Genomic DNA, 13,023 nt, shown 5'->3' on the forward strand with positions numbered 1-13,023 from the left:
CAGCTGCTGCACAGTATACGGTTATCTAATCCACAGCTTTTAGATTTGTATGTATGGTTTTTATTTTTTTTTTTTGCAGATTTTGATTACGAGTTAGCAATGACGTATTTGTACGCAAATACCACAAAACTGTTCGCTAAAAAGTTTCGCGTAAAGCAAGATAATCCCACCACCGCCTCTGTTATGTTGCCTCTTCTACGAACTGAGAAATTAGGCAGAGAGTAGACTGCAGAAATACTTCCCTTCGAACGCAGTCAAAAAAATCAACTTGCTGCAGTTATCCGCTCAACTATGCAGTTTTTGTATGCACATACGAATTTATATGTTTGCTTGACTCAAGGTATGCGAGGTGAGCATTAGAAAAACTGACCTGGATATACAGAAATGCATAGCGAAGTTTTTTATTTTATGTCTAATATAATCTCGATTAATTTTCAAGATATCTTACTGGTCTAATCTAAACTTTAACCTGTGTTTATTCGGCTAGCACATTAAGAACATAATATGAAGATAAGAAATCAATTATGTGAATAGCTAAAATACATAAGTATTAATTTTAGCAAAAATTATTAATCCAGAGGTCCCACTAAAAAGATCATGATTTATTTTTACCAAGAAATAGTAGAGGAAAATTAAAAATCATGCCTATGTGTGTGTGTTTTATGTTTATAAATTGTTCTATTCGATATTAAATCTATCTAAATACTCATCCATAACCAAAAATGGATTGCTTCTGAAAATCAATATAGTCACAACTGCATGGAAATTCTTTATTGCAGAATGTTACAATTATTTACCAAAGTTCGCTGAAGTAAAAATAAGGCAGCCTCACATTTCTCTCATTCATTACTAAATCAATTGTTCGTAGTTGGTGTGGGAATTGAATATATGTATGTTCTTTGGATGTCAGAGATATCTTATCTTTTCTTTATTTCTTATTTTCTTATTTTTTAATTGTACAACCCAAATATCTTCTATGAATATGATAACCAGCATCTCTCAAATCTCCCCGTAAGTATTCGATTAAATTTTCGAGCAGCCCCTTCAAACTGCATTCGTCGGAATTGCATAGACAAAAAATGTATAAAAAAAAAACTCAGTACCCCGTTCTGATGTTGCGCCTCCCTTTCTGTGTCTCTCGAGTGTTTGCTGGCAACTATTCGCTTCGGTGCACGCACAAATTGCCACTCGAACGTATTGCGGCCGAGTTACTGTTGTCTACACACACACACACACACACACACATGAGTCTGGCAGAACTGTATCTGTGCAATATGGTTGGCATTGCATGTAAATAATGCTAAGCACAATACTATACTATAGATACTTGGTCCACTTGGAAGTCATGCATAATGCCAAAGTAAGCCAAATTTGAATTGTGAAAAGGGTTTTTTCTCATCTTAATGCCAAAGAAAGTTATTTGTTAGAACTTAAGTATGACACACACAAGCACACACGCCAACACACACACTTATTGGACTTTTCAACTTTGGGCAGTGTATTTATGTATGTATCAGTTTGTTGAGAGGCAAAGCAAATAAAATAAATTTGAAATTCCAGTCAGATAACAATTGAAGAGCAACTTAAATGGAAAAAGCTTCCCAAAAATACAAAATAATATATCAAAAAATCCTCGTTTTCAGCAGCATTTACATAACAAGAGCTTCAGACATCTGCATTTATAATAAGGCTCTTAGCATTTGTTTTGGTCACTAATAAATTTCGATGCTGATGCTTGGATCTGTAAGCCATGTAGCCCATTAAATGTCAGGCAACTCCTAATTGTGATTTAATCCTCTTATGATTTTCTTCAAAAATAAAAACTGTTCCACAAAAGTTGTTTATACTTAATGAAAATAGTTATCAAATTGCAATTTCAGCAGCAAACGTTAGTTAGTCATTGCCAAGCAGAGAGAGAGAGAAACATAGGAAATTAGCACAACTCGATGCATTTGTGGTCTACAATTGTTTAACAATTGGCAATTGGAATGTGGTTTGCTTCAGACAATAACAAATTGTGCAAAATACTCTGAACAAACTACAAAACTTTTCATCCCATATACATATATATATCGCAAACAAAAGATGGGCGATTCTTATAAAAGCAAAAGAACCAAACAAAAGAAAGAATCGCTATTAATTTGTATTTAGAATTGTTTTTTTTAATTTCATTATATATGGACGTGTTTTGAGGAGATATGTAGGCACATGTGCAACACATTGAAGTAGATGTCTCAGACCCCATATACATATTATTAATCAGCAGTTGATATAGTCATAACCATATAACTACTCAAATGTAGATATTGAAGCCCAGTAAATAAAATTTATTAAACCGTTGCATATAATCATCGGTGTACCTAAGATAACCATATTACCTCTTTTATACATACATTTAGAATATCTATATATTAGAATATAATAATATAATTTTATTTAAAAGAAAGGAAATATATTATAAGATTCATTGAATGATAATAAAGATTGCCACGAGCTATGTTGAATCACGAACGTTGGTGTCACGTTTCCATCTCCATTAGAAACAACATGGGTCCAGCAACTGCTCAAATACACAAGCAAGCTAAGAATTTCAATTGCAATTTGTGTTTTTGTTAGAAGACAGAGAGCTGGGCCATTAAGTGTAGAAGAAGTGAAACATCCATAAATATAGCCAACGGAAGTGAAATGCACATGATATTTATTACTGTTAAAGCCTGTAATAAAACTTTTGACCATCAAAACGAAGACGTAGACGTTACAAGACAATTCTGAAAGTATAATAAAAATAAAACCAGCAAAAAGAACAAAGAAACAGGATAGGGCTCACACTTGTGTTGTTTCTCTCGGCCCAAACTAAAAATTGTTTGTAAGCTGTAAGAGTGTAATTGCAAAATTTGTTGTCACATTGCGACAGCTGTGCAACAAAGTTCCGGAAACTCTCGGCCGGAATTATGGCCATTTCCTATGGTCGGCTGATTGAAATGTTGTCATATATGTGCCAACTGTAAATTCACAGAAATAAGTGAGAAATTGTTGCAAAACAAGAGCTGCATAATGCCCAAAGGCAATAAGTGTAAATGCGACAGTTTTATAAAAAAAACACCTCACAAGTAGATAAAAGTTGTACACTTCAAGAAATAAAATATACATTTTTACTGTGCTAAGGACATATTGATAGTTCAACGCTGTTTAAGTTATGTAAATAAACTATTTACATATAAAACAATAATTTGTTAATTATTATAGATAAAAAAACAGATATCAAACATAGAATTCGCTTTATTTAAATAGGATAACCGATGCTAAACGATATTGTTTATTTTAAAACAATTCAGGAATTATAAATTTTAGATCTTGGAATTTCAGATTTGCCAAAGAACTTTAAATTTGTACTGCAAGTGTATTTGTATCCAATGCTTTCGTAGGCACTTGACAAACTGAAAGGACCCAAGCTTAATCAATGAGGGACTAAGCTTTTGCATTGAGCCAGTGTCAAAGCATCAATTTGTCGCAGAACCAGTCAAGCTGGGGTAAAAGCAATCACAGTGCCAAAAACAACAACAACAACAGCTCAATTGTATTGTGTGCACAAATTATGAAAATCCACAACCAACCAATTCGCTCAGAGGCAGAAGACAGGAGCAAGGAATAGGAAAATAACCAAAGGCGGCAACGTTGAGGGACTTTTGTCATTTTGACATATTTTAATGCGAATTTATAACACAGCAACCGTCTCAAACCCTCTGACCCTCCGATCCTCTCCGAACCCTGCCAACGTTTGAGCTCGTCAGCACTTGAGTTGCTGCCTGGCGGCCGTTGACAGTTGGTCAACTTTATTTTGGTATGTGGGTAAATTGTTAGCCCTTTTACTTAGCTGCCTTTAACGAAATTTACTGTTGCCTGCTTTCCGGCGCCGTTTCCCAAGCGACCAAACGACGCAGTAAATTTAATAAATAAGTGAAGATTCCAGACTTGTTTCGCATTGTTGTCGTTGTTCGTGTTGTTGTGGTATACCTCAATCAAAACATGTCGCTTACAATCGCAGAGCGGCCCCAATGCGGCGTCTATCAACAGTGACTTCAATAATTTTTCACGTTGAACGAAAAACAGGCAAACTCTACTGTCACACTGTCATGTTATATTCCCGTTAGGCACAAAGGAGAAAAATGGCAACAAGAAAGAAATTCACGCATATCACGAATAAAATAAAAAATAACTGCTCTACGTAAATAAAGTGGATAAGCGAAAATGGCTTGAAGATCGAAAAACTTATACGCTTTCAATTAATAATTGTAAAGATACGTTAATTCAAATTAAAACAATTATTTATCTATATAACAAGTAATTTCGTGCCCTGCACCCAATTTCCCAATTAAGTTACAATTTTTATTTGAAAAAACTTACACTTAATTTATGGTATATAAAAAAGTTATTACACATAATGAACATTTTCCACTTTACTTGGTAATTAAACTAAGAATTGCTGGTAACTAAGATAGTAAATTATAACCATAACGGAATTACCATAACAAAACATATTTTGCCTAAGCTAACAGCATTGACACTGTCTACGCTAACAAGTTCTACTTTTGACAAATCATAGATAGTCCCATTGGGAGAGTGTATGGCCCAAGAATGGCTTCAAGTGTCATTTGTTTGTCGACGTAACCCTAAAAACTTTTACCCATGCGTCGCTCAACAAAAGTGCTATGCGAGTGTATGTGTAGATGTTGATGGGGGGAAGGTTGGGGGAGGAGTGTTCGAGTGTGTTGCTTGTGTGTGCCAAACGCAAAATAATGCATAAAAAATGGGAAATCAGCAAAAGATCCTAACCTTAACTGCTGCACACAGCTAGCCGCTCTTAACTTATTCAACTTTTATTCTTTATTTTCTGATTATGCCCTACACCCTTTAAAATTCAGAAAAGTGTGTATAATGTATGTAATAGTGAGAAGGAGGCATGTCCGTGCCCATAGGGTATAATATTATTGATCAGCATCAAAAGCCGTGTCGATTTAGCCATACACAGATCATATTGAGTTAGCCTTCCTATTAATGTATGATATACTCTACCATATTATTGATCAACTATAAATATTTCATTAAGATCGGAAAAGAAACATAGATTTTGTTAACCGTATATCATTTTAAGCAAACCAATATCAGTCGGCTAGTTGTAAAATATGAATATATCTATTAGCTAGTTGCGGGATATCTTCTAGTCGAGTTCGCTCATCGAGAGCATTCTAACATGTTTTTTATGTGTCCTTGATACAAACACTAGACTACATTGAAATTGAAATTGATTTGACAAATATTTGGCTTGGCGTTTATTACATTTTTGTTATCAGCAGGCGGCCGCTGACTCTTTGGCCTTTTCAAGTTTTGAATCGAGAACACTGGCAAGGATTACGATTGCTAGGGCAACAATTTCAATATGTTGTGACACCAGCACACACACACACTCAACCAGTCAGACACACGCATACAGATGCAACGGCATGCCAATAATCTGACTTGAATGGCACCAGCCGAGTGTAGTTGGTGTAGAGTAATCGTAAATAAGTACGGTGCTGCAGCATGCCACACTTGCCCCGAGGCAAGTACTCAATATATACATATCTGTATAAAAGTACATATAGACAGATGCATTTAACACATTGACACTTGTTGCATATTACACGCACGCACATCCATTCAGGCACACACCCACACAATGCCATTATGTGCATCATATAATTCAATATGGAAAGCACGCGCCAAGTGGTGGCCACATTTTTTTCTTTTTTTTTTTGTGAGTGCTTGTGGGTTTGTGTAAGTTCCCTCACAACAAAAGGTAAACAACCAGAAAGATTTTAACTCACTATAACTGAGAAAAATAACCTATATATAGTTGAGAAACTTAAGAATTAAATTAAATTAAATTAATTATAGCAAATTAAGTTGTGGCAAGTAAGTAAGCAATAATAAAAACTAGATCATGTTTGAAGTCAATACCTAAACTCTGTTTGTCCAACTGGAATTAGGCATTTAAAATCAGTGGCCACTTTTCACTTTTCGCTAAATGGTATTAAAGTGCAGCTATATAATCTGATTAAAATGCGCTTGATGTAATCGCCTCTTTGGCTTTTATAATATGTACATTTGAGCTTTAGTGCATTAAGCGCTGTCAAGGATAATCAGGACTATAGTATAAGCCAATGTTGTTTTTGTGGCCAATATTGACATGTCAGTGTGTGTGTGCCTGTGTGTGGATGTGTGTATATGTGAGTGTGTGTGCATTAGCTGACTGCCATATACAATTGTTAAATAGCATTTCAATGAAGTGACTAAGTGGAAAACTCCTGTGAAGGAACATCAAGTGGCAAATGGCAATATAGTACAGAGTAAATCCTGATCATAAAAAGAGCATCAACTGGGCCAACTACAAAACCAAAGTCATCCACTAATTGTTGCTTTAAAGCTTCAACTTCCAACAACAAGCTTAAAATCTTACCACGAAAACATTGAGCTCCCCGTCTCTCTCTCTCTCTCTCTCTCTCTCTCTATCTCTCTCTCTCTCTCTCTGTGTGTGTGTGTTGTGGCAAAATGGTGATACACGTGCGGCTGTGGCAAGGTGATTAAAAAGCTTTGCTAAGCAGAGCAGCCAGCAAGTAAGTACGTAAGTAAATAAACACACTGAGTTTCTGCTACGTGACATTCAACAGACTCCCAAAATAGTCTGTAGATGAGGAAAAATAACTGGCAATACGTATATATATGTGCAGACCCGACCTAGTAAGCTTAACTTAATGAGCCAAATAACTTCAACGCTCTAAGCACTCAATGAATGCAACCACGGAGTTGGAAAGTATTTGAAAAACTTAGCAAGAACTTTAAGTTTTTAATGTATCGAAGAAGAAAATACACTTTAACCCTTAAGCCTTAAACTGATAAGTTTGTTTGGAATATACCAGCAAAATAAAAAAAAGAGTCATACAACAAACCAATACACTGGCACATAGTGACTATAGTTGACAAAGTCTTAAGACGATGCCTTAAAAATGAAAAGATTAATTCAAATAGATGTTCATGATTATATATAATTGCACCCTAATATGCAATACAATGGCATCAAAGCACCAGCTCATTGCCAATTTTTGAGGGTCAGCAGCATTTAAATGTTCACGAACAGCAGCCAAATTGGCAAACTGACCTATCAACGTCTAAAATTTAAACATAACTAACAAAAAGGCAACTCATAGGCAACTTTTGAAATTGGCAAACTTTGAAATTAATTAAATTCGCCATCAATGCCGATGAAACCATAACAAAAACTAATATTTGACAATTGGCAATAATCGCACGAGCAGCCGCATGTATTGCCAAAACACAAACAACAGCCAAAGCCAAAGAATTGCAGGGTAAACAAAAACAACAACAACAACAACAATAGCAGCAACAATGGACGATCGCAACAATTAAAACAATTCGAAAAAAGCAATGTAAAATTTTCATGTTCAACATTTTTTTTAATTCTTTTTGGTTACGAGTGGCAGCATGCAAACTAGACCGCCTGCCTCTCCAGGCAACACTGCATGCAAATTGCTGCTGAGTGTGACCCAATGTATGTGGGTGTGTATGTATTTTGTTGCCTTTTTTACGCTTTTGGTGAAAGGACAAAGTTTTGTCGAACAATTGCTACCGTGCACAAAATTCAATTGAAAACTCAAAGGTCCCCCGTTTATTCAATATAGAATATAATATATGTATATATCCGAATTCGACATATGCTTGTGGTACCTGTGTGTGGGCGAATGTTTTTCGACAGTTGAACATTGCCCGGTGGATTGTTGTTTGATTGAAAATGTTATTGAATATCAGCTGCAAAAACTCTTCACAAAACAAAAACTATAACTTAATAAGCGCACGACTTTTAAACACTCTGTAACAAACATTAGTAGAAAACTTACTACAAACATTGATATATTAGGTTTAAGTCTCTTAGAAGTTTTAATAGAAGATAGGCTTTGGATTTGTTGGTAGCGCTTTTCGGTATACACAAAAGTCGTTTATCTCAGTTTTTAAGTAAAAACAACTGTCTTGAAAAAATCTATTTTTTAATAAAATAAATGTTAGTTATAAAAAATGAAATGGATGGCAATTGAATTTAGTAAGTTACAGGATTCAACTAGGGTATTATAATGGCAAAAGTACATATATATATGTATATACACTAATACAAACATGTAGTCATTAGTTATGAAATTATAAATTCAATTGTCCTTGACACGTTCGCATTCATGCTTACAAATTCAAAGCCCACACACACAACTGTTGGGTAATTATTTATTTAATTAATGTTTATTAAAAACGGCATGAAAACGACAGAAAAAAACTATGAAATGGGCTTAAAAAAAACTAATACATTTTTTGTTGCAAGAGCTTTAATGCAAATAAATGAAAATAAAAACCATATTTCAATTTATTGCCGTTACAAAAATTTAAATTCGCTTAAAAAAAAAAACAAGAATAAAACCACTTCCATAAGCGTGTGGCAGGGATTTGTTCGGTCCTAAACATCCGCATTGGATTAGACGACCCTTTTATTTTTGTTGGCCAGCTTGACCCAAGGTCAAAATCGGCTTATGCTGACAACTTTAAATCAAAAGAAGATACCTTAAACTAAAACAAAGCCACCTGTAAGACTATCAGGCAGTAAAAACAAACACCTCCTCCCACCACAACTGGCTGTCCTGCTTCGCCCCCATTCTCTAAGTATTCAATTCCATAAACACTTGTACACGCAGATCACGAGGCCATCGTAAGCCAGAGAGCGGCTTGGGGGAAACTTCATCAACAGAAATTGTGAATTCCATACAAATAGTTTGACAAACTTGCCCTAAACTTGGTCTACTTGGGGAAAACGGGCGGCTGGGGCAAAAGGCACAAATGAAAGAAGTTCTGCGGAAGGCACTGAGCCAGGCGACGATAGGCAGGAAATGCCACAACAGCAGACATAAAAAGAAATCTTATAAAGCCACAGCAACAAGAAACTTATAGTCCTGTATGTATATACGATTTAGATATGTATGTATGTATGTATGTGTATCGCATGCATGCAAAACTAGCCTGAGATAAAAGAACTTGTGGTCCACTTGTGGACTTATTGTATTTTTGCTATGTGTTGCAGGTTATTCCTTAAATTTTAAGTTAATTTAAGTCCATTCCATTTGTAAAACACTCAGAGATGTATGATATGTGCTCATGTGACTGTTATATATTAGATTAGAAGCATATTACTTATTTGTTGCAAGCCAAGTTAACCTAAACTAACCAATTTCTAGGGTATTCAATAAGAACATCATATGGCCCCTTCCCACTTGGCATAGTTTTTGAGCATTTTCTTTTTAGGCGCCAACTATTTGGTCACGTATCGTGTGCTTATTATGAATGTGGTGAAATATACGATTACATACCTATAAAGTACATAATATACATATGTTCCATATAACTATGAACAACGCGTGCGGCATATTATCGCATGCGTTGCACGGTGGCCTCAAAAGCATCCAGGCAGCCTCCGGGCAGCCTCCCAGCCTGTCAGCCTGGGACAGGACTCAAAGCAACACCCGAAATGCGATGACGCGTCGCAATGGCTATATTCGAAGGAGTATAAGAGCCAGAGAAAGAGAGAGAGAGAGATAGCCATAGAGAGAGAGAGAGAGATAGTGAGCGAGGGACAAGGAGAGTAAGTCAGTAAGAGTACCAGGACCACATAATCAAAGTCATCAGGCAAACACAGTTACGGGAAAAGTTACAGACATGGGGCATGTCCAAATGGTGGCTGCTGAAAGTTTTCGATGTCCGAACGAAGCCAAAATAGGCCCACAACCAGACAGCCTGCTCGACACTGTTCGAGGCTCGAAAGTTTCAGACAACTTGTTTGGGCTCGGTTTTGGTTTTTGGGGTTTTTGGTTTTGACATTATTCCGGCGCATTGATTGTCAACTTTCCAAAGGGGAATTGAACTTTGCGTATACATCTCTTTTATGTTTTATTTTCGCATCAATCAAATGCCTGTGAGATTTTAACTTGAATTAGTGGTTAGGTTTAAGCCAGTTACGGAACTTGGCGTCCATATTAAATGTTATATGCTAATCAAATCAAATTACGCAGTTAACAACTATTTTTGAGCATCTTAATTACATTAACAAAAAATAACATTTGTGTCTGCTTATTATTATGCCATTGCAAACATAAAGCGAAAAAAAAGAATCGAAATTAAGACTATTCGGTGAAGAAAGTCCGAATGACGAACGGATTTATTAGGACTATTAAAACAGCAGTAAGAACTTTAAAACCAAACAGTTCAGTAAGAAATAGTTTTTTATGTCAGTATGTTATAGCTCTCATAGTGTATATGTGTATATAACTTGTAACTATTTGTTATTGTGTACCATTACAGCTGTTGCTAGTGGCCATTGCTGCGGCCCGATTTGGTTGCCCGACGACGCGCACATCGCTCGCATTGGCCTGCGATGAGTCCACGCCAGCGCTTCAGAACAATAGATACAGCAGCTACTATAGCAAGAGCCGCAATAGCAACAACAACAATGATTATAGCTACAACAACATTGATGGCATGGTAGATAGGAGCGAGAACAACGCTGATGGCAACAATGACAACTATAACTACAACAAAGCGTCGGCCAAATGGCTACCGTCGCAGCAAAAACTATACGGAAATTCCCAGGAGCAACAACAGCAGCAACAACAACAACTACAACAGCAGCAGCAGCAACACCAACGCCAACAGCAGCAACAGCAATTTGTTGATGATCCTGAGGCAGCTCGCAATGACTTCCTTTTGCAATTGTCTGACTTAAATGCGGCTGTGCAAGGTGTAGGCATGTTTGCTGCCACACATAGCAGTAACAGAAAGAACGACAACAGCAACAGCGACAATAGCAACAAGAGCAACAACAATGGCAACGACAACAATGTGTGGCAAGCTGATGCTGAATACGAAACAGAAGAGGAGCAATTGCCGCTGGATCGTCGTAGTCGTAGTAACAGCTACATGTCCAGGTACATAGACACTCTATAATACCACTCCCCCTCACCACCTCCCTCCACAAACCCCTGTAAAGAAGTCAGAACACAAACGAAAATTAGCCGTAGCAAGTTTTTGGCAAAATGTGGCCGGCCCGAAGCAAGGGCAGCTAGACGAATTTGACACATTCCTCAATGTGCCCCAAATATGATAGCAGCTTGACAATAAGTAAGCTCCAAGCTCTAGCTTTTGGATTTGCCTGCAGCTTTGTTCTGCATATCAACTAAATCCCAGACCTACAACATTGACGCAAGCAGTTAAGCTGATTCACTTTATGCTGCACTGACGTTACCCTCGCACCCTCGCACCCCCTCTCCTTATCGTTCTGTCGCATTTTGGCTTTTTTGCTTGCGAGATCAGGCTTAGGAGGATCAGGCGATTGCGATGGCTATGCCAAAGATTACGTAATGCGACGCCAAGCAGAAATCGAGCAACAATAAAACGTCGAAGACAAAAGACCAAATGCAAAAAATCGTTTCTGCTCAAGTTAAGTCAACAGCTGAATGCGCTATAAACAGGTTCATAGGGAAAAAGAAATTTTAACAGACTTACAGCTATCTAATAAAATCAATATATAGATTGATATATGTATCTAATAGTATAGATAGTATTAATTCGTAGCAGCAGCTTAACTTATAAATTAAAGCTCAGACCTCTTTTATTGAATACGAGGGATAAATAAATATTGAGAAGAAACAATATTTGTATAAGCCAAAATCTGAGGAATAGTAAAACAAATAAAAAAAGAGGAAAATACTACAATTTAGTAAATGTTGCATACCAACCAACAAAAAAAGCAGAAGAAATACATTTTGTCTAAAAAATATTTAAGAAAATAACGCAACTAAATTTAAAATTCAAATGCAAAAGGCAAATAAAAACCTCGTTATTTTTTATTTATTTTTTTTTCGCAACAGTAAGTATTAAGTAGCTTTAATTTTCTGCTGTTTTGCTTTGGCTCTCCACAGTCCCTGAACGCAACAATTCCAAAACGCATCCATTCGTTGCTAAACATTTTCGCAAACTTTGCGACATAACTATCAAAGCCGTTGTGTTTGCCTGAAGTGCGCTTCAAAAAAAAAAGCAAGCGACCCCTGCGGTGAGTGGTTGCACTTGGACGGTCGGTGGGTGGTGGATGGGTGATGTGAGTGTCGCTGGTGGGTTTACCGCTCAGCGTAAAGCATTGACAACGAAAAAGGAAATCCGCTGGCAGTCAACGACAGTCGCGTTACGAAAGGGAGCTTTGTGTCCACAACCAGATCCAGCACCACCCACATCCCAAGCCGCATCCCCTCCATCTTCTACTTCTTCACCGCACCAAATAGGCGGACAAAGCGCGCAAACGCCGCAAAATGAAAGCTAAAAAATTCATTGGCATTTGCTGCAGTTGAATGCAAAATGATGCGCTTTTGTTGGCCAGCTGCAAACAAAAAAATGTAGAGAAAAAAATGTTGCGAGACAAAACGAGATAAAAACTATCTAACGCCATGCAAATAGCCAACGTGAAAAGCATTTCTTTTTCTCTTTGTTTTTCCCTGCTGAGCGCATTTTACGGGCGACCGCCGCCGTTTCCGGCAGCGTTTGGCGTTAGATGCACGAGCAGCGCTAATTCATTGCCAAAGCGTAAATTCCAATATATACATGTATGCAATTGCAGGAATTCAGGACAGCCGGAGCAGTACGGCAATGACGATCCGACAACAGAAAGTGACATAGATGTTGAGGGCGAGGAGGACTATGCCGTATCATCCAACAATGATGCCGACGAGCTAAGCGATCAACTGCCTTATGGTATACAAAATGTGCGCAAGCGACGCGTGCGCAGTGTTATGCCACCAGCAGCACCACAACCACACGGCGGCGATGGTGTAAGCTGATCATCATATTCGATTGTTAAAATTGACACTCAAAAAAAAAAAACAATTTACA

The 13,023-nt window shown here is 37.1% G+C and overlaps 1 protein-coding gene across 1 annotated transcript in view; it reads left to right on the plus strand.

The window, feature by feature from the left end:
• LOC6561225 (GATA zinc finger domain-containing protein 7) overlaps positions 1–13,023 on the plus strand; it is a 31,395-nt gene that overhangs the window by 17,447 nt on the left and 925 nt on the right. Inside the window, exons 2-3 of the mRNA XM_032734341.1 lie at positions 10,447–11,069; positions 12,752–12,962. Of these exons, the coding sequence (XP_032590232.1) occupies positions 10,447–11,069; positions 12,752–12,962 (834 nt within the window). The remainder of the gene's footprint in view (positions 1–10,446; positions 11,070–12,751; positions 12,963–13,023) is intronic.

This window comes from Drosophila grimshawi, unplaced genomic scaffold (genome assembly GCF_018153295.1).
Source record: "Drosophila grimshawi isolate 15287-2541.00 unplaced genomic scaffold, ASM1815329v1 contig_1367, whole genome shotgun sequence".
NCBI lineage: Eukaryota > Metazoa > Arthropoda > Insecta > Diptera > Drosophilidae > Drosophila > Drosophila grimshawi.